Below are 22,444 nucleotides of genomic sequence, written 5' to 3' on the forward strand. Positions count from 1 at the left end.
TCTAGTTCCACCTGATGGTCAGATGCTTTTGCTTCTCAAGCACAGACAGCAGCTCCTGTGGCTTTCAGGCTATTTTTCTCGATCCTCTGCATGCTCAAAACCTGAGCAAGCACAGAAGTAGCACATGTGAGATTTACAAAGAAATCCTGAACCCCACTTCCATAGGCTGGGCTCAAACCCTGCAAGACTGCGTTTTATAAAAATCTTTCTTCATACATTCACAGCTTTGTACATTTACAGTTTTGTCAAAATTAGTATAAAACATTTATTGACAGGAGCAATGGACAGAACAAATTTCTATAAACAGAAATTAAAGTGGAAAATGGCTTTAAGTCATTTTTGACCAGCCAGCTGTACAAAAGCTTAAGCAAAGCAGCAGTCAGGGAGGCTGGGTTTGGAAGAATCCACCTGGAGTTCAGATGTCATGCCTTATTAGATCACCAAAATAAGCTGTTATTGTCTTCAGTTTGTTATTGAGAAAATTTTGTTCTATTTCCACTTTCCCTCCTGGGCCTGCTAAGGAAGCCACCTGAAAAACAACAAAAGCAAACCAATCAATGAAGAGGAAAAGAGGCAAAATCCCAAACCTTCTAAAGCACAATCACAAAAAAAGTAACTCTGCTCTGTTAATACTGGTGGAAAACGTTCCTTGGCAGCTAACGCCTCTGATTCTCTTTTTATGTCTCCTTTTACTCAGAGAAGCAGTTAATGGCTTGTGACTGAAAAACCTTCCTCACTCAAATAATGAAAACAAGAGGATTTCAGAACCAAAGAGAAATACTCACAACTTGACATGCTGTGCTGAGGCAAGAGATGCTAAACTCTGGTTTGCAGGGTACTTGGCATTTGAGACACCCAGGTGTAGCAAAAAGCAAAGTGCAAGCTGGGCTTTAAAGATGTCACATCCCAAATTTTGGGTGAAGGGTAAAACCAATTTTAGTAATTAGGATTAGGAAGATGTCTTTAAAGATGTCACACCCCAAATTTTGGGTGAAGAGTAAAACCAATTTTAGTAATTAGAATTATGAAGCATAAAGGTTGCACTGAAGAGTAGCAGGGTGGAGGGGAACAACCCAAACAAAACCAAGCCCCAAACATGCAGAGAAACTCACAAAAAAAAGTCACAGTTAATTGTTGCTGCTATTGCAACCAAAGAAAAAGCTGTTGTATGCACTGAAGTGGCAGGCAGTGCTGAGGGTTAGGCTGGGGAGCCTGTCAGGCAGCACTGGGCCAAGCTTTGTGTATATGAGCACTGGAGTGAGAATTTCACCATTCATGCTCTGCTGGACTGCACACCTTTAATGCTTAATGATTACAGACAGACACCATTTCACAGGGGACTTTGCATTTTGGACTGGAGCATGCAATACTCTCCCCTCTCCTGCTTCTACTCAGGATGCCTTGTAGGATGCCTCTGAGGGATAACAGCATACAGGCCATCAATTCCTCATCAGGACAGACCACACAGTCAGGAGGACAAAAACCAAAATGGAACACTGTCTGCTTTTTTCCCCTCCTCTGTGGACCCTGAAGATCTGTCCTGTGGGGTGGTCCACGCTCCAAAGCCAGTTCTGCTCCATGCTGCCATTCTCCCAGGCTGCTACAGGAAAATTATTTCTATAGTTCCCCATGCAGGGAAACTTCCCAGGCAGACATGAAGTTATCAGGATCTACAAGCCTGTAGTAGATGTTTAACTGATCTTTAAGCTGAGATGTTAACAGCTGAAACTTTAAGTTCAGGCTGTGTTATTAACCCTTCTAAAGCCCCTTGAGACTTAACTCTGTCATGCAGGTTTAAATATAAACATGCTGAACTTCCTCTATTTTACTGCAAGTAAAAAAATCAGACTACTATCAAGAGAAAATAAGAGATTAATTTAAATTACACTTTGAGCCTTTATTAACTTGTCCACAAAACTGCCACGCTTATCTAAATCAAGCACTTATTTTCTGTTTTGATTTTCTCTCTTTTCATTTTTTGTTTTTGCATACAAAACAAAGCGTGAGCAGTTTCTTCATCCTTCAACTTCTGGTGATAGAAAAAACGCTCTGTGTTGTCAGAGAGGAACCTGCCACTTAAGTAAAAAATCAGAGGCTGGCTGACTTATAAATAGCACAAGAATCTGAAACTGGCAAGTGATCAGGAATGTTAATTTTACAACTTATCTGTTCTTACTTGAAATCCACAAAGCACTGTGGGATGATCCATAGCTTTTCTAGGAAGATGTTAACTTTTAATTTTTTACAAACAGAAGCTGGAATGTCCCTTCCAAAAAGCATTAAGAGGCCTTGCATTTTATAGCTGATGTCACTTAAGTGCTCTAAAATATTAATTGGATTAGTCAACTTAATATAAGAATATTGAAATTAGTGTCTTGGGGTTATGCACTCCTGCTTTCTGGGCACGGTTTTGTATCACTAGAGTATCTAAGTATGACTAATGCATTGATATTAAACACTAGTGTTTATTAAACATTTCTCTTAGAAGACCAAATAAAACAAGATGCCTCTACACTGACAGGTGGTATCCACCAAGGGACAGCTGAAAATTAACATATGCTGTGTCTGGTCTCTAAGTGTTAAATCCAGGATAATTCTGATTAATATGAAACAACAACTAAAGGTACTTGATAAATCCAAAAGTGAAAAAAATTTAAATAAACACAGAGGAATAAGCTCTGCTGTGACAGATCTGGTACTGTACACTCTTTAAGCCACCTGATATTCAGAGGAGAGAAATGCAAATCCTCTGTAACAATGCTTAGTTGTAAATTGCTGGAGGTTGCAAATTTAATTACGTAGGAGTTGCCAAGTTTTCCTTGGCAGGGCTCAGTCAAGCCTGACAAGTGCAGTGAGGGAAGGCTGTCACAAACCAAGCTTCAGAAGGGTGCTGGCCTGGCAGAGGGACACCCTCTAAAAATAACAGCAGATTGAGGAACGATGCTGTGAGAAAAACAAAGGTGCTCAGCTATTTTTAGAGATACTCACAAACATCTCCTGTTTTTGCAGTGCATTACAACGGTGAATACAGAAAGGCTTCTTAATCTCTTTCAAAAACTTGACTAGTCCAACATTTCTTTATTTTGCACCTTCCTGTGTACATACAATGATTCCCTGCTGGCAACTCTCCTTACCCTGGTTTATTCTTTAGACCAAACCCAAACTGCTTGACTGGGCAGATATTGCCTCCTTTGCTGTGCTGCTGTCCCTAGGCAGAGGCAAAGGTTGCAGCTTCAGTTAACACGTCCCTGCATCCCTCTCACCTTCATCCTTTCAGTTCAGTGACTACTGCTAAAAAAGAGTCCACAAGCTATAGCCACAACACATCAAAAAAGTTGCCAACAGGTTTGAAAAGGAAACATCAGAAAAGATGAAAATATGGAAGGGGAAACAAACATAGACTATTTCAGGAGCACAGGTTGCTTGAGGTCTAAACTTCCCTTGCGTTCTCCAGAGTACTTCTCAACTTGAAGGTTTTTCTACTAGTCTTGGGGTTTTAAAAATATTTTTCTAATCATACTGAAACTCTTTTAGTAAAGTAACTTCCTATCTGTTCCAGCCACCAACTAACATAACTGTGGACAAAAATTTTATCCTATATTTTCTCCCCTGCTAGAAACTTTTCTGAGTTATAAGAAATACAAGCATTTTGACTTGATATGCATTCACACAAGGACACTGTGAATGAATTAATTTCATAGAATGTTACTAAAATGAAGAATTCCCTTCCCCTGCACCCAGCCTAAAAGCTAAGAGGAATAAAACCCAATGCACTTGAAAAAAGAAGGCAATGATACTCTTTACACTGAACATAATAAAATAAAATGCACTCAGGCAGCATTTTTGAAAATGTACAGGTATGCATGTGAATTATGACACTGTCACAGTGGTGCTGCCACCCTTTAGCAGGCCAAACATTTATTTACTTTTTCCTTACTTTGCATAGGCAAACTACAATTCAGTATGCAAGCACTATGAGCTTTATGAAGACTGAAGTTCAGAAGTATCACTGGCTTGGTGCTTGCTATGGGTAACTTCTGGCTTTCTCTTTTATCAAGGACAGAGGACACACATGAGTTTGAAGCAAGCTGCTTAAAAGCTGCTGTTATTAACACAATAGTTACAGCTGAAGTGTATGCAATTGCATTCACTTAGAAATTATCAGCCTGCAAAACACATCAACTCAAAGTCTTTTACCTGCCAACTCCCCTAATACCCAGGCATGTTAAAAATACTATCAAATCAACCTCTGCTCATTTCCTGGCCTCTCACTCAGTGCTTTGCTCATTGTTCTATTTACTCCTAAATAAAGATGACTCTGCTTGGAAAGTCCTATTTGGCTAGGTCTCCATTTTAAAATCACAGCTAGAAGAGAGAAATTAAATAAATAAATGGGTTTTACCCATCTTTACTCCCTTCATTGAGCAGTCATTTTTAACAACTAGAACTTCACAAACAGAAATACAGCAAACATTTTTCCATCCAGGCAGTAGTATTGCAGACAGAACAAAGCCTTAGTGTCTGTCTAACTCCTGATTTTCTCAAAATGACTGATGGAGATGAGGTGGGAACAAAGACAAGAAAAAAAAGACAAGTACCAGCATAATGTGTATGTTTTGTCAAGGTCCAGAACACTTTGCTTAATTCTAGGCTCATAGAACCACTTTACACTAGACAAGAAACAAAAAGCCATTGCTGTATTCTGGCAGTATTTGAAATATAAGCCAGGTCTGGGACACAAACATTTAGAACAGCAAAAGCTCCAACAACAGCACAATTTGACAAAATGAGACATAGCTACCACAAACAACAGTATGCCTGTCTTCAAAGAGTGGTGATGTTTTGATCAAACACTAAGGCACAATCCAGTATCTGCTGCTAACCACACACAGGCAGGATAAGCAGTCAACTCCCAATTCCTCATTACTCTGTCTCCCAAACCTGGCTGGGCTGGTAAAGATGCTGATGTGGTTATCTGTCTCCCAACAGACCAGGTTCACTAACATTTCAGGCTCACCAGTTTACTGGGGGGAGCCATCATACATTCTGACAACATTCTGACTACCAGTGAGAGACCAACAGCAAATGAATATAACTTCTACAGATTCCACCATTAGCAAGAAGGTCCTACAGCAACAAATTGCAGGTTCCTCCTTCTTTGCTGCAAGTATTGACATGAAGAAATATTGGCTAGTACAGAAAAGAGTCTATGAAAGACTCTTTCACAGAAATGGCATGATGAGGCAGAGCACAGCTTGATAAACACTTCATAAATTGCATTTATGAACTAAATAACAGACAATAATAAACATACATATTTTTCAATGCACTTGCACAAACAATTATTATTCCTGGTTATTCCTAGCTAGAAAGAATATTGTTAAAGATTAATTCAACCTAAAAGCAGACCTGCATACATTACAAATTTCCTAACATGTTTGTAAACAAGGAGATTTGATGCAATTCAGGGCAATGTTTTTACATTTCTTGTAAACGACTCAACCATCTTGCACTGGCTTGCTGCTCCCTCTCGAGGCAGAAGTAAAAAAGTTCACTTCTCTTCGACCTAAACTCTGTGGATTTTTTTTAAGGGAATTCAAAGAATCACATTTCACTCTACAAGACCAACTCTATACAGAAGAGACCATGCCTGCAGAAGTAATAAGTGCTGCTTTTGCAATACAATCACATGGAGCAAGGCTGGATATCTTGTCCACCAATAAAGCAATGAACACCGAGTCCTCTGACACTGCTGGTCAAGGTCAGCTACCATCCAGCAGCAGGATGCCTATTTTATGTTTGCTATACATATATATTTTCCACTAAATCAGTATTTTTATTGCAAGATTGCTTCTAACTGTTTGGCTTTTTTTTTTTTTTTTCTTTTTAATTTTGCTGGAGATTCACAGGCCTGGAAGTGTAGTGGCAGTAAGTCCAAAAACTCCGTTCTTAAATACAGCCAAAGATTTTGGTAATCAAACCTGTAACAGTGTTCTGTGGACCAGAGTATTCACCAAGATCAGGTTTGGAACAGTCATGTTTGACACATCTTTGTCTACACAGGATGAAGAGACTTCCCTAAACAGTGGGTTTGATTAACATTCCCTTTCCCCCTCTCAGAACATCAACCTTTTGGTTTGTTTTCTATTTTTTCCCCCTATACTGAGACTATTTCTAAAGAAAGGCACAAGGAGCTGTTTTCTCTTCCTGAGAGTAGCCTATAGTGTGGAAGACTGAACTGAACCCAGGACCTCAGCCATGAACTTTTAACAACTGAGCCATGGTTTTGAGCAACAGTTGTTACTCTGCAGCCATCTGTGTTAAGCCAAACCCATGGGTGTAATCAACATAATTCAGAGCCAACTGCATCAAGATGTAGAGATGTCAAGACACCTGGCCCAATCACCCAGAAGAGTCAGCTCTTCTGTAAGAGAAGGTGCAGGTCTGTGGGAAGTACTCCTGGATGCTTTTGTGGAATCACAAGTGAAATGTAGATGCCTTTGGCCATTTAGAATTCCAGTAAAAAGTGCTTATGAGTAGAGCAGAAAACTCTCTAAGGTGACTCCTCAAAATGGGAGTGAAATATTTGATAAAATGCAATGGTAAGACGTTGCAATTAAGGAAACTCTACCTACAATTAAGGTCCCTGTTCAAAGATTCGTAAGCCACTTTGACATTTTACCAGCCTGAAATCATCACCTGCCAAAGCAATGGTGCTGTGCACAGTCTGCTAATACTCAGGCCATGTGAATTTCAGCCTATTTCTCAAGCCAGCTGTTTGCCACCAACAATTCCACAAGCCACCATATGGCTTGATGCCCTGCCTCCTCTAAGTCAGACACAGTTTTTGAAAAAGCAGGAACAAGTCCTGGGAACTCCTGTGGCATCTTGCAGGTGAGAATTTGCAAAAAGCTACAAGACATAATTAACATAGAAAATACACAGAGGAAACTAAACCAGACACTCAGGGGAATTGTTAGTCATGTAACTGCTTAAACAAAAAACCTACCAAAAATCTCTATTACAGAAAAACCCCACACCAGAGCCACAAATTTGTATTTATCAAGAATCACTTCAAAGTCTGGGACTCACTTATCAGACAGTGAGAGCTGGGTAAAATATATTGGGTTTTGATACTTTTATAATGATGTATGTGCCTAGCAACTGGCTTTGAAACTTCTACAAGAAACCTCATTTTGTTGCTTTAAGAAGAAACAGTGTCAAAACCATGGAAATATCTTATACTCCCATTTCTACATATATCAAAAGTACTGCAAACACAGAAATCACCTAACACAAGGATCAAATTAAAAAACCCCAAATACCCCACATTCAGCTGAACAGACTTAAAAGTCTTATGTATGTGCTTAAAATACTTATGTTTTAAGTCAGCTGAGCATTTTATTCACTACCAAGACCTCATCCCGTAACACACCTGGTTAATATCAGCATTCCGAGGCAGAAAATACACAATATTGTTGGTGATCTTCTTGGACAGCCTGAAAATTTCAAATGTAGAAGCCAGTAAAGGAAAAAAATAAGAATAGGGAAGGAAAAGTTTCTTTATATTCATTCATTTTGAAAGTATGTCTCAATTTCAGCTACTATGCAATTAAATTGTAGTTAGTCTTTTGAGTGTGTGAGTAGGAGTCTCTTCTGAAATGCAGAAACTATTTCACTATTAGTTCCCTAAAAGTAGGAAAAAAACCCCAACAGTCACTTTTAATGAAAATTTAACTGAACTGCAGAGAAATATTTGAGAAATTTGAATGTAGTTTGTAGCTAGTATATTTAGTTTACACTTGTTTTTTGATACATTTTGTGTAATCCCTCACATATGCCTACCAAGATTTTTCTTACTTGTACAAATATAGCTACATTTTAGCAAAAAAGGGAACAAATTAAAATTATTCAGTGATAAAAGAAACCCCACACTTTGTATATGATGAAACTATTATGTTAATACCTTCCCAGTTGAATGAGTGCTCAGTATCACTGTGAATAAGCTAGCACAAAATTCTATATATTAAGAGTTTAATACATTATATATAATATAATACAATATAATATATATTATATATTAATTAACAGTTAATATTTTGTTTGCACCCTTCTGTGATTTCCCAAGTCATAGGCAGGTGCTATGACTGAGAACAGTTTTAGTAAGATATTTTACATAAGATATTCCCTTTCATGAATCAATTAAAAGGTGGAATTAATGACAAGGTCATAGCTCACACAACTAGTTATCTATAATCTATTTATATATATACCACATGGCTATTTGATTACTTTGGAGTATTTTAATAAAATAATTTAAAGGAGTTAAAACTGCTGAGTTAATGTTTGAAGTTGAGAGCTACTCAATTCACTGATGGGCTTGCTGCTTTCAGGAAAACCCCATCACTGTGTCTTTTTGTAATAAAAAGCAAAAATATTGAAATTTAAGTGGGGAAGAGGACTAAAAATATGGTTTGCATCTGGAATTGCAGATCTAGCTGCTGGCTGTACCACCCAGGGCCAGCCAACGGGGCATGCAAACACCACGGGAGGAGAGAGGAGAGAGCAGGAGAGATGGGAAGGATATCCATCCGGGCAGATCATGGTGTGGATGTCGAAGACGTCGGCGGTGGCGTAGTCGGGGCCGCCCCAGGGCGGGCTGAGGAACACCACGTCGGCGCGCAGGCCGGGCGCCAGCGCCGTGAAGTCCGCGCACAGGAAGTCGATGCGCTCGGCCACGCCGTACACCTCGGCGTTGTGCCGCGCCAGCCGCAGCTTCTCGGCGTCGATGTCGATGGCGATCACTGCGCGGGACACAGGGGTCAATGCACAGGGAGCGCCGGCTGCAGCTGTGGGGTGCACTGGACTGGCACCATCGCCAGCCCCTTACTGGAAACTTTTCTTTCTTTCTTCTCCATGACCGGCTAACCCCAAGCTGTCCCTTACCCAGACACCTAACCCTGTCTGTCCCCCACACAGCATCTTCTTACCTTACCTGTCCCTTCCTCCTCACAGCACCTCCATCCCAAACTGCAGCAGACTCTGGGTCTCCAACTCCAACTTACTCTCAACTAGCTAGCCCACTCTTTTGTAACACCTCTCCCCATTGGGCAGGCTGTTTTCACTTCTTGGTAATCAGTAGAGCTGTAATTAATTGGGAAAGATTGCCTCCTGCACTATCCTTACAAACTATTCTCCTACACCCCAACCAGCACAGGTCACCACTGCTGTGACAACCCACACCTCAGCTCAAGGACCAGACATAGTCTGCCTGCCTAAGAGAGGAAGTCCTTCTTGCCTCAGGTTTGGCAGGAGACTGACAACTTCTATAACATCCATTAGAAACTTACTCTTCTCCTTCATTAAAAAAGGAAACACTTAATCTGCAGATGACCACATAGTTCTGAAAACAGAGTTTAAAAAGCCCCAACCAACACAGCCCAAGAGATGGATGATACAAGAATAGCACATAATAACAGAAATTAAAATTTTGCCAGGAAATACAAAAAGTGAGATGTATAGACTGGATCATAGCCAACCAAATTTAATGCAGCAGAAACTACCATTAGTCTAGCTCAAACATTAGTCAGAAGAGTTAGATAAACTGATATGAGTAGCTGGAAATGTTTTTACAGGAAGTACTCTCAACATTTCACTACAATTTCATTAGCTGGCATCAGACTAACATGAAGTTATCACTTTTCTGTACTTCTGCAGAATCTGCAGGTGATTCCATTCAGTGCTTTAAGTACTACTCACATGGAATCTGTTTTTGAGTACACAGACTTCAAATAACAACTGGGAAAAGTAGCACCTTTGACAGAAGTCTACTTTTACCAGTGATCTCGAGAGTATCTGGCAGACCAGATGTCATGCCACACAAAAATAGCGTTGACTAGTACAACTCAAATCCAACTCTGACTTAAAATAGAAAAGCAGATTTATTAGTTTTTTTTGATAACAGAGAGGTCACATTGTGAGCCTGATGAAGCAAAACAGCTGCTGTTGCTAACAGAAGCACTGAAAAAGGAAATAAATTAACAAACAGCACATACTCAAATAGTGTCAGGAAAAAGACTGAAGAAACAAAACGAATGCACTGTACACAACACCTACTTACCTCTTTTTGAGGTCAATGCAAACTGGATAGCGTTCCCTCCAACCCCGCAGAACGCATCCACTATGATGTCGCAGTTGAACGACTGACTGACGCGGACAGCAATATGCTCAGCTATCTTCTCAGGAGTAACAGAAAACCAACCCTCTGCAGAGGAAGGGGAACAAATGTATTTTCACCTTTATTTTAAGGCCACATAATTTAAAAACAACCAACCAAGACCTGCATAAAACTGAAGGTTTAGCACTAATCCCAAGAAATTTGGCTTAGTGCATTCCACGAGGAAATACCAGCTTTGAAGATGATAAACTCTGCTCAGTCCAGAGATCTGCTAAGCAAACAAAGTCTCACTGAAGCAAACTGATATGCCTTGATCTCAGTACATGCTTTGCTGACCTTGTTGCTGAGGATTCTAGTTTATCAAGGAAAAGTTCAGGGGCACAGTTATGAAAAGCTTTATACATCATGATTATGCTCTGTAGCAAATAAAACCAGAAATATACTCTCTCTTATCCAACATTTTATTTTCTTCACTACAATGTCTGGTCTGCCAATTAATCTGCAAGTTTATGAGGGAAAGCATTAAAAATGGAAGGCTTACAAACCCAACCAACAAAAAATGTCTGGTAATCCTAATTCTTCTTTTACCTATAAATTTATGATTTGAAGTGGTTTGCAAGTAAACAAGGAAAACAGTCACTTTGCAAGTGACTGCTGCAAGTCAGAACAAAGCAGAATGAAACTAGATCCATCAGCATATTTGGATGTTTCCCGAAATTATTTTATAAAATATAGAAATAGAAAAATATCACTGAGTTTCTAAACAAGTCCTGACAAAGTATAATTCGGGTTCAGCAAGATCTTCAGCAGATACAAGGACTAATGCAGGCAGGGATGTCTCACACTAAAAGCACTTCTGAAGCCCAAGATTTCTACTCACCTGCCTGCTGGGGGGGAAAAGGAATTTAAAAATGGGTGCAAACACACTTTCAGTAGTGTTCCTCCTTTACAAAAATTAGTAATAAACTGCAAGAAAGACCCCAGATTTAGATACATCCTTGGATATACCACCAAGTGAGCACACTTAGTACTGAACACACCTCTGTCTAGTTTAATTCCCTCATCAAACCGAGAGAAGAGCCGGTAGCGTTGTGCCCAGTACTTGATGAGCTCTGGATCAGCAGCAATCTCAGGAGGTATAGTTCTCAGTGCATTTTTATTCTTCCTTCTTCTTTTTGTCTCCTTCTTCTTTGCAGTAATGTTTTCATCTACAGCTGGAAGACACTGCAAAAGTTAACAGTCACTGTTCTTGTAGGCTAGGAATGTAACTGGTAGGTGAGTGTTAAGATTTAAAAACACTGCTAAATTACTGTTTGCCAGATTATGAAGATTAGAGGCTTCAAATTAAAAAACAGCATCCTGTATTTCAAGAGATTAGTCACAGTCCTAAAAATCATCACTGTTCATCCATTTTTTAAGAGCCTTAATCTTCAGCTGGAGACAATAAACTCCATGTAATGAGCAAACAAGTGGATCAGAGACCAATTTGATGCCCTTTTATCAGCTACGAATAAAAACCAATCTAGACAAGAGTTTTACAGTAGGAATCTAACATAACCAAACTACTGTAGGAAAGATTAAATTATATATAAAAACCTGAATAATTCTGCTTTCCCTTGTTTCATGTTAAATAGAAAAGTTCACAATACTGATTTTTTAAAATCTTAGAAAATAATTTTAACAACACATGTTCACCAGAGCTCAGCAATGAGCATTCGAACCCAAAACTCAATGGTTTGTGCAGCTACCTGAGGTTTAGTCACCCTCATCCTTGCAGAGGAAAAAAAAGCCATGAATTGCAAACCTGTTAGACTATGTCAAGGATAAACAATGACTGTTCATCTATAAAGAAATACTGTCACCATTAAAGACAAGACCTGGGATTCCTTACCCCTTATACCTAATGAGTCTCATTGAATTAACAAAATAAATAGTAATGCAAGACACAGTGACTTGAGAAGGCAGTATTAAGTCCACTGCCAATTCATTTCATCAGTTTGCAGGAAACTGATTTACCTTGGCTGATGTCCTCTGTCTCTGGCTGGAGATAATCAGGGATATCCAGAGGGACAAGCTGCCTCCCACCGCCATGCTCAGGCCTCCCAGCCCCCTGCTCATCGGAGCCACTCGCTGCAGCATCCTGTGCCTCCTCCTCAGGCTTAATCCCCCCAGGCTCTGTGCAGGCTGCCCTGGAGAATGGTGGCTCCTTCATTTCAGCATCCAGCATTGCACTCTGTGTGGCAGTAACATCTTCCTGACCCTCTGAGTCGCTGCCGCTCACAGACATCGCCTCTGCTTTACCCTGAGGGGTGGCTGCCTGGGACGTGTCCTCCTCCTCAGCTTTACTGACCTGCTTCAGGAACATTTCCACCTGCAATTGTCAAATAGCACAAATGATCAGATCTGTTATCCAGAGCACAGCTTAAAAGCCTTACATTTCAAAAGCACTTGCCACTGCAGGCACTCTCTACTGTGTATATTTTGGAAACAGTAAAATATCCAGACTCAAAACATTTAAGAAATTATGCCCCCTTTTAAAAATATCTGGAAACAATTTGTCTTTGGGAATGAGATGCCAGCTACCCACAAAAGAGAAACAAAAAATCAACCAACCAACAAAAAGATCAACAGATAAATACAGTAAGTAATTCTCATGTAATATCTAAATAGTTACACTTGCCACAGCCCAGGTGACCAAGTCTACTACTTCACAACTATCTTTCTCTAATCTGCATTCAGAGATGTACTCTGCCTCTCAGGGAAGAGTTTTTTATCATAAACAGGTAAAATTACCTTCACACATTAGTTGCCTCACCTTCAAGATGTACCAAATGGTGCAGATGGTAAAGGGTTCTGCTGCACAGCAGAGAGCTGGACATAAGCTCCTAACCAATGCACAGACACCACTCCGAACTCCTCAAAGGCACATGCAGATGCTCCTTTTTACATTATTGTTGCTCTGAGTGGCTCTAGACCTGGAGCAGTTCCTTACCTGGAAGTCTGAGGAAATTCATAACTTTTTTTTCCTTCACATAATTAAAGTTGCCCTCAAACTATATTGGCCCCAGGTACAAAATCAAAAATGAATCAGAAATTATAGCAATGTGACTGGAGTTCAATAAAAAATGTATGGACACCACCAGAAAACAGTGCCCTGCACTTGGGTTTTGGGGAGTGCCAAGCATCCCAGAAGAAGGTGAAATAACATTAACATCTGTCCCCTCAGATTTTCAGAAAGACTTAAGTACTTTACTTAAGACTTTACTTAAGTAAAATCTCCAGTGAACAAGTGTTTCTACTTCTTAGCAATTTCTGAGTTAAAAAAAGCATGAAGTTATAGATAAAAATAATTGCATATAGAGCTATAAGCAAACGTTTTCAAAATTACTATAAACATGAAGTTACATGAAATACACAAATCTACACAAAGATTTTCTGTTACTGCTGAAATACCAGCATTAACAACTGGCTCAGGTGCAATTTACAATAAAAGATACTTTTAGTAACAACAGAAACCCGCACACACCTCTAATGCTATGTGCACTCAGATGTTAGGAATGACTTTCACATAATTTGGCCATTTAAGCTCACATTCCTCTTGACAGCATCCAGTAATACCTTTCCATAGCCATCCTAATCTAAGTACTCTTCACATGGCTGGGAGGCAGGGAGGAGGGGGAGAAAACAAGAAAGAAAAAGAAAAAAAGGAGCAGTGGACTGATATTTAAAAATTCCATCTACTCTGAGCAATTAATTTTTGTTTTCATTTTCATAATAAATGCTAAATAAATAAATAAAAGTTAAGGCAGCAAATAAATCTATGAATTACAACAGTGTTAACAACAAAATATACAAATATACCTTCTTCAAAGTTTTGCTTTTTTTGCATGTCATTTCAGATTCTTCTGTAAAGAAGATGTGTGTGTTTTTGCTCTTTCTTGGTTTACGCATATCCAAGAATTTGGATTTGAGTTTTGCTTTTTTCTCCAAGTACTGCACACTTCGGTGGGTGAAATCTGGAATTCCACCATACCTGAAAATAGACAGATAGGCAGATAGATAGATAAAGACTTAGTTGGTCAATTTTCACCTTAGAAGCTTTAACATGAATGTTGAGATCTACAAAAAAAATTATTTAGACAAAAGTATTTTTTATTGTTCCATTTAAAATACATCACTGGGTGTAGCTGCAAAACAGCATACCTTCACAAAAATTTATTTTTTTTTATTTGAAAATGTTTAACCTAATTAGTTTTTGATTTTTTTTTCTAATAGCTGTATAAGTTTAGATGAAAACAATTCCCCAGGCCAGCCCGAAGAATAGGAAATGAAAAAAAAAATCTTGATTAGCAGAATAAAAGATCTTTTTGGTGGCTTTCAAGAACCTTCAAAACAGCTACCTTTACCTTCTGGCAAATGCAATTAAAAAAACCCAACCAACTAAAAAAAAAATTTCATTGGTCAATGCCTGGAACACCTTATTTGTATGGCAACATTTCACAGTATAAAGGAACCTCATTCCAATATGAAACAGTTAAAAATCATGATCTCAGTTCACAGGACTCCAAAGTGAGAGGACCATTCATTGTCAGAGCCTTTAAGCTCTAATTTAAGTAGCTGACAAGCCACTTAACATTTACACAAATGAAAGTATCTTATTTGTTACACTAAGGTGTAACACATAAGTACTTTCAGTTGTATAAATTATTCCCAGAGACTAACTCTGGGAATCAGCTTCAAAAGTTTAACAAAGAGGAAATGGAGATGAATGGTTTATGTCCATAATAACAAGAGAGCTGACTTGCTATGAAAAGCCCCACAGCTTCTCATAAGTAATTACTTTTGTCCTGTGCCACACTTGAAACCCAACACAGAGCAGGTTTCCTCTGCATCTTCCACTGGGTTCTCATCCACATCCAGCTCGTGGCTAGGAAAAAACACAGATGACAAAGTTACTTACTGTGAAGAAACCAATCATTTTACAGTTACACCACTAAAAATCTTGCATACTGAAAACATTTAAACGTGGGCTTCAAGTAAGCTCCTCCACACTGCTGAAACCAAACCAAGCAAATAACACCACTCTATTCTTGTGCATGAATTTTTGAGTTGGTTCGGTTTTTTTACCCAATTCTATGGACAAATGCCCTTCTAATGGGACTATAATATGCCAACTATTCTGAATGACCTCTTAAAATAGTTAATGTCAAGCCCCACATGATGAAGACAGTGTCTGTTCACCCCATTTCCAAATTACCTTAATCATCTATCATATTATCTGCATTATTACCTATTATTAATACTGTGGCAAAATCAAAATACTAGAACAAAACCAAAGCTACACGATTAGCAGGTAACAATTCCACCCACTCCTTCATATTTGAGTCTGCAAATTTATTAGAGAGGAAGAGCCATCTCACCATATTGAGACTATATATTTTTAGAGAAGAAAGAAAAAGAACTGTGACAAGGCAGATACTGTCTGTTTTATGACTGCCATAGCTCTGAGCATTTTACTGGCAGCATGCAATGCAGTTAAACAACACTGATTATTTACTGTTGTTCTGGTACTGTCTACACTAATTAGACCTAAATAAGCAAGCTGCCCTATGCCATTTAACAATCTCATATACTTCAGTGGCACAAGAATAGTACCATCACCTTGTACAGTCATCAAGGCCATACACTGTTTTCATAAAGCACTGGAAGAGAGGAAATATCCACTGCTTGTTGTGAGGCAAAGCAATAAGCAGTGATGGAAGACTATGTGGCTTTGTACTGACATTTTAACTCATACCCTCAATCAAAGCTATAGTTAATATAAATCAGAAAGCTCCTGGACCTGGACTGCAGGAGAAGAAAAAAAGCTCATATTTATTTCATGACTTACCTTCTCTTGACTTTGACATGCCTATATTCAGGAGGCTCTTCATCCTCATCTTCATCCTGGTCATGAAGCAGCAACTGCTTGTTTCCATTTGAATTCAAGCTACATGACTCCTGCACACCTAAAAAAAGATGCATCATATATTCCTCCTGCATAAATCAATTCCTTGTCTTCCTGTCCCCAAAGTAACCATGCAGCTACAGCTAGTGTTCCAAACACACATCTTTACTTGTCTTTCTTTGAGGGACAACGTACTAATAAAGATGCCAGTATTACACTGTAGTGTTAACAATCTTATGAAGGACCAACTTCAAATTATCTAAGAAAAATAAAATGCCTAAAAGATACAAAATTTGAAACAGTTTCCTCCTTGTGTGTAAAATTTTGTCTCTATCCACTAGCTATGCAAAGATTTCACACAGATTTAGTAAGAAGAGATTTAAACACTCCTCTCATTTCCTTTTTGAAAGGAGATCTTTTTACCTCTCCCATTCCAGCTCTACTGTAGGAATCAAGCTGGGACCACACCTGCTTCTTCCTCTTTTAGAAAGTCACTAACAGCAGACTTAAGTCTAAACTGCAATATCAAGACTAAATTAAGTAATTAAATATGCACTAACAGTGATCTCTCACCAATTTCTGTAGTACATTTGAAGATTTATGAAAAACATATTCTGTTAAAACCATTTCTGGCTGAAGAATACATTCAATATACAGGCTAGAGATGAGAAATCATCCAAAGAAGCAGAGGGAAGAAAAAGGAATCAAGAATATAATCACTCCACAAAATACCTAACTGATTTTTTAAAAATGGCATAATACAGACATGCCCTTGTTTCTTACACATAACCACCTAGAGAATTCTGATGATTATCTGATTTTGTATTACCTGACTGGTCAGCACTTTTATTTTCACAAGATGTTCTCCTTTTCCTGCTTCCTCCATCACAGGGCTCCTCCTGGCTTCCACTGTCAGATGAACTCTGGTCTTCAGGATCTTTGTGGGCTACTGTTAGAGCAGCACTGCTCTGCTCCACTTCCTCCAAATTCAGATTTAAATTACAAATCCCAGAGATTATTTCACTGTGGGGCTCAGCACTTGAAGGAAGTGTTTCCTCCCTTCTGGTGTTGGAAGGAGACAGCTCCAAGCTCAGCACTTCACTCTGCTCAGGTTCTGGGCTAACCAAGCCCATTTCTCCTGAAAGCCCAGTCTCCTGTGTAACCCCATTAACTTCCACCTTGTCACTATGTGAGCTCTCAGTAGTCCATCCTTGACTTGTCCAATACTGAAACTGTTCCAAATAATACCAGTACAGTTCACTATAATGCTGCTCCCATTCTTCCTTAGTATCTGGACTATTCCAAGGCTCAGAGGCTGTGATGCCCTCAGACGATGAGACCTCCTGGTGCTTTTCCAACCAACTTTGCCAAAGAAGGCCCTCTCCATACTCACTCCAGTACCTCTCCCATTTTTCCTTAAGTTCACTGGGTAAAGCCTCATTTGCAAGGCTTTCTGAATTTTCACAGTTCCCTTCAATTATAGCCTGAGGTTTGCTGCTCATCTCACACTGCTCTATAGCTAGGGCCGGTTCACCAGAAACAGACTGGATACAACCACCACAAGCTTTGTCCTGGCATTCCTGCCCCATTTTATCCTCGTGTTTTTGCTTTAACTCTTTTTTCTTCTTCTTTTTCATCTTCACATTATTTTTCTTTCTATAATTTTCTGTAGACTTAAAGAAAATGGAAAAGTTAGAATTCTGCAACATATATACAATCTTGTCCTCTCTCCAATCACATCTGTTTCCATTGGAACCCTCCCTCTCAGTGCAACCCTGATGTTGGCTTTCTCCCCAAAAGGGTTGTAGAGTTTCTGCATCTGATAGGGCCCTGCTATATAGCTTCAACTGGCACTTCTGAGGAAGTTGTGAGGAAGAGCTGTAAGAAAGTCTGCAGAAACACACACACAAAAAACCAATGATAGACAGAAGTGGGGCTGCTGAGTGGGAAGCTCAAAGATTCAAAAGGAAAGTCATCAACAAGAAACACTATAAATCCTAAAGGGAAGTTAATCAGGAATTGAAGGGTGACAAGGTTCAACAGTTCAACAGCAAAACAGCATCAAGGATCTGTTTCATGGGGCTGTGGTGGCTGACCACTTTACCTGGTATTTGCCTGACCAGCAAACACTGTTCAGTATCTTATTAGGATAGCAAACATAATGCTCAACCTCATAGATTTTTAAATCCTTGCTATCTTTGGAGGCTGTACACAAAAAAAGCATCATTTTGTACTCAAAAACTCTAAAAATCCTGTAGCTGAATCCCTGTATGTCTTGAAGAGAGTGACTCAAAAGAGGGGAGCAGTATCTTTTTCATCCCATAATAGTCTCCAAGTTGGCTAACAGAAATACAAGGAAACAACAACCTCCTGCCCAAACAGGCAGCCCTTTCATTTGTGTAATACAATCATTTCACTTGTTACAGTTATCTAGTGGAACAGAAGACAGAAACCTGCTCCTGAAAGGAACACTAAGGTAACTTGTTGGTTTCATCATTAACAACCCCACTTGCTTCAGAGGGGCTTTCTGTGATGACAGAACTCACACAGACAAAGGACTGTGAATGTACACTCTATCAGCTGCAATCCTTAGTTTTGTTACACTGACAAAAGCATAAGGTGGACTATAAAGAAGTTAAAACTCAAGCATTGATCTTTTATCCACATCCTCATATTAGTACACACAGTCATCTAGTAGTCATCTAGTAAGAAAAGGTATTATTTTTCCATTCAACTTACTTGCACATTACTACATAGCAACAAAAATTGTACATATACTTTGGGCTTGAAGTTGGACACCTATATGGTCTATTTACAAGTTATCACACACAGGTTTCTCCTATTTATTTACAAATTGGTCAGGTCAGAACCATGCAGTGCTCTGCACAAAAGTACAGTCTCACTGTCAGGGAGGTCTGTATTCCGTATAGTGGACACTGTGAATATTGCACTGTCTTTTTCTCATCTGTGAAAATTTCAGGCCCTTACTAAAGCCCAAATGCCCCCTATGGGAAGCAGTGCACCAAAGCCTCACCTCCTGCCTTTTGGAACAGCCTGGCTTTATCAGCTGCAATGGGAATTTGAAAAATCAGCTGTTTACATTAGTATCAAAAGCTACACGGTTAAAGCAGACAGTGTGAAAATACATGCTCAGACTGGAGTGTACTAGTCCTGCTGTGCAGCACCAGCTTTACCACAGCTGTTTCAAATCGGGTTTCTCTAGTCACGAGAGCAGTACAGATATGGAAGCATAGAGCACAGCCTTGACCTTGTTTAGTCCAACTGGCAGGAGGGTTTTACAACCTGGACAGACCAAGGTGCTGTGTGCTGTTACCAGGATGCAATGCAGGCAGCTTAAAGGCAGCTCAGATACATGTCCATGAACTGCTCTCTCAGAAATAACTGAGAGGAGGCACATCCCTACATCTGCAAACACAACACAAACAGAACAATAAAGCAGTAAAGATTTACCACAAAGTCCCTGTGGGCTGATTGCCCACCAAACTGAAGAGGCAATCCCATGCTCTTCATAAGCTCAGCTTCTGAGTCCAGTTCAACTTCTTCCAGGTCCAGGGCATGATTAGTATCCACCTTTAACTTCTCATTGGGACAATGGTTCTCCCCCTCAGACACTTGCTCTTCCTCTGTTAACAAGTTATATTCATGAATATAATCTGGTTCTGACACCTCAATGCCACAGCATGGCATACAGAAAATAGCAGAACTGCCTCTTATGCTTTCCTTCTCATTTAAAAACCTTCCTCATAAGCAGCTCAATTTCTGCATAACTATCAGCAGGAATCAAAATGTAACTTCAGCAGCCAAAGCACTGGGTCTGTCTGGAAAGGAGTTAATGTTCTCCACAGCAGCCTCTATGGCTTTGTGTTTGGGATTTGTGGCTGAAACAATGTGGATAGAACACTCATGTTTTGGCTGCTTTTTTGATGTTTTGGCTGCTGCTGGGCAGTACTCACACAGCCTCATAACTTTCTCTTCGTCCGACTCTGCCCTCCCTAGTAAGCTTGCACTTCTATCAAATTGTTAAGCAAAAACATATGTATATAAAATTACAAATATTACTGAGAAAGTAAAAGCTGTAGATGGATGGAAATTCTGAAATCAAAAGCTTTTGACTCAGTTGATAATACCAAAACATTCAAGGTTTTTGGTTTGGCTGTTCAGGATATACTTACTGATTATCACATAACATGAGACCTTTCAATTTTTAACTGATTATTCTCACCACATATCACTCATACATAGTTTACAATCTCCTTCTTTCACCCCTCTCACACTGCCTCAATCTAATCTGTGCTATTAATTATCAGCTTCTATTTCTGCCCAGATTTCCTTTCAAATCAATTATGCTGCTGGATCTATCAACACAGCAATGATAAAAAGTGATATCAAAATAATTATATTCAGGTAGGCAAACATGAGGAATTCAGAACATGGAGTAAGGGAGTGCTGTTGAATCTGTCACAGTATACACCATGATAATTCCTAGATTACAAGCATGCCAAGTGAGACACTTACTTTTCTGGTCCTCCTTATATGATTCATTGTATATATGTGAATCATATTTTTCCCCATCAGTGCTATTGCTTCTTCTCTACTTCTGGCTCAGCAGACTAACTAGCAACAGCTAATGTCCTAGGGTGGGATAGCAAGAGACAAACATCTAGGATCCGCAGACCCTCCAATATGCAACCAATTTTGAATTTAAGTCGAAATTATGATTTAAGACCAGGTCAAGAGCATGTGATATAATCTGTTCCATGCACCAGGTGAGTATTATGTGAGGTGTTTATCTGGACAGGAATAAGCACTGCACTTGGTTTGACACAAACTTCTACATCAAGATTATGGAAGCTATGTAAGTTCTAAGATACTATTCACTTCTGTCCCCATAGCAAAAGTACTGAAAAACAACACAGAAATAGGAACAACTTAAATAACCACACATAACTCACTTTAAGACTGCACTCCACATTGCACAGTACATTGTATCATCACCTTACCTGTACTGTCATTGTCATCTTTGATATAAAATCCTTTTAATCCCAGTTTATATAATTTTCGATCCCTGTAAAAATAAAGACAGACACAGATGCAGAAAGTCACCACTGAAACAATTTTTTTTTTATAGTAAAAGCAATCATTCAGTGGAAAAAGCCTCCCTAGGGATGCAATAAAATCCCCACCACTGGACGTTTCAAGATGACACTGGATGGGTACTTAACCTCTTCTAGGCTCCGCTCCCATGAAAGGCTGGACCAAGTGACCTTTCCAGGTCCCTTCCCACACGGGCTGCCCTGTGACTCCCGACACGCGAAACAAATAAAAAGAGAAACAACATCTGGAAAAGGCAACTCTTAAGCTGAAGCCTGACGGGAAAGGCCACAGGAGCAGCGTTCAGAAGACTGCAGCTACGCAGTACACACGGGAATTAAATGTTCCGCTCCTCCTCTGTGGGAACTGGCTGGAAGGGGAGCGCGAAGGGCGGCAGGGCGCGCTGAGCCCCAGTAAGCGGGATCGGCGTCTGGGTGCTCCTCTCACCCTATTCTGTTCCTCCCCCCGGTGATAAACATGATAAACATATCGGGGTGCCTCTGTGCACAGCCCCGCGAAACCCCGCTCCGCTCGCACCCCCGCCGCAGCAGCGCGGCCCTTCCCGCCCGTCCCCAGCGCCACTCACTCCACGAAGGCGCGGGAGCAGAGGCACAGGATGCCGCCGGCCGCCCCCGCCCGCAGCAGCAGCTCGGCCACCAGCCTGGGGCCCGGCTCCTGCACCATGGCTGCGGGGAGCTCCCCACGCCGGGCCCGGGCCCGCCGCCTTCCGCCGGAACTGCGGCCCGCGCCCGCCCCGCCGCGGCCGGGAGGGCGGCCCGGAGCCGGGACTGCGGCCGGGGGGAGCGGCCCGGGAGGGCGGCCGGGAGGGCGGCCCGCAGCCGGGACTGCGGCCGGGCGGAGCGGCCTGGAGCCGGGAGGGCGGCCGGGGGGAGCGGCCCGGGAGGGCGGCCCGGAGCCGGGACTGCGTGCGGCCGGGGGGAGCGGCCTGGAGCCGGGAGTGCGGGCAGGGGGAGCGGCCCGGAGCCGGGAGTGCGGCCCGGGGGAGCGGCCCGGAGCCGGGGCTGTGGCCTGGGGGCGCGGCCCGGGGGATGGCGGCTCCCCGCGCTTCCAGGACGCCTCACGAGGAGCGGGAGCGCGTAGGAAGGCTTCAGAGTGGTTATAAAAGGAGCGGAGAAAGGGCATCGCAACAAGAGTCTGCAATAAAAAATGCAGCTGCCAAAACCTGGTAAAACCAGGAGTGGGAAAGA

The 22,444-nt window shown here is 40.8% G+C and overlaps 1 protein-coding gene across 2 annotated transcripts; it reads right to left on the reverse strand.

The window, feature by feature from the left end:
• Positions 1 to 240: 240 nt before the first annotated feature.
• TGS1 (trimethylguanosine synthase 1) lies at positions 241 to 21,981 on the reverse strand. Of its 2 annotated transcripts, XM_056484877.1 has the most exons (13): positions 21,823 to 21,981; positions 21,146 to 21,210; positions 19,596 to 19,768; positions 16,954 to 17,797; positions 16,068 to 16,185; positions 15,018 to 15,104; positions 14,039 to 14,210; positions 12,194 to 12,548; positions 11,218 to 11,391; positions 10,121 to 10,264; positions 8,588 to 8,804; positions 7,436 to 7,514; positions 241 to 529 (listed from the first exon to the last, which is right to left on the reverse strand). In XM_056484877.1, the coding sequence occupies exons 1-13, from the start codon at positions 21,918 to 21,920 to the stop codon at positions 416 to 418; spliced, it is 2,640 nt and encodes an 879-aa protein (XP_056340852.1). In that variant the 5' UTR covers positions 21,921 to 21,981; the 3' UTR covers positions 241 to 415. The 2 variants fall into 2 exon arrangements, with proteins under 2 accessions (XP_056340852.1, XP_056340851.1); XM_056484876.1 differs by lacking the exons at positions 7,436 to 7,514; positions 8,588 to 8,804.
• Positions 21,982 to 22,444: the final 463 nt, after the last annotated feature.

The sequence above is a fragment of the Oenanthe melanoleuca genome, chromosome 2 (genome assembly GCF_029582105.1).
Source record: "Oenanthe melanoleuca isolate GR-GAL-2019-014 chromosome 2, OMel1.0, whole genome shotgun sequence".
Taxonomy (NCBI): domain Eukaryota; kingdom Metazoa; phylum Chordata; class Aves; order Passeriformes; family Muscicapidae; genus Oenanthe; species Oenanthe melanoleuca.

Bases quoted from the DNA above. Each gene is read 5' to 3' on its own strand.
- TGS1 (XM_056484877.1), bottom strand. From the start codon at position 21,920: ATGGTGCAGGAGCCGGGCCCCAGGCTGGTGGCCGAGCTGCTGCTGCGG. The intron at 16,186-16,953 runs GTAATACAAAAT...ATCTTTTTTTAG, and splicing joins TAAAAGTGCTGACCAGTCAG to GTGTGCAGGAGTCATGTAGC. The intron at 14,211-15,017 runs GTAATTACTTAT...GTCTATTTTCAG, and splicing joins AAGTGTGGCACAGGACAAAA to GTATGGTGGAATTCCAGATT.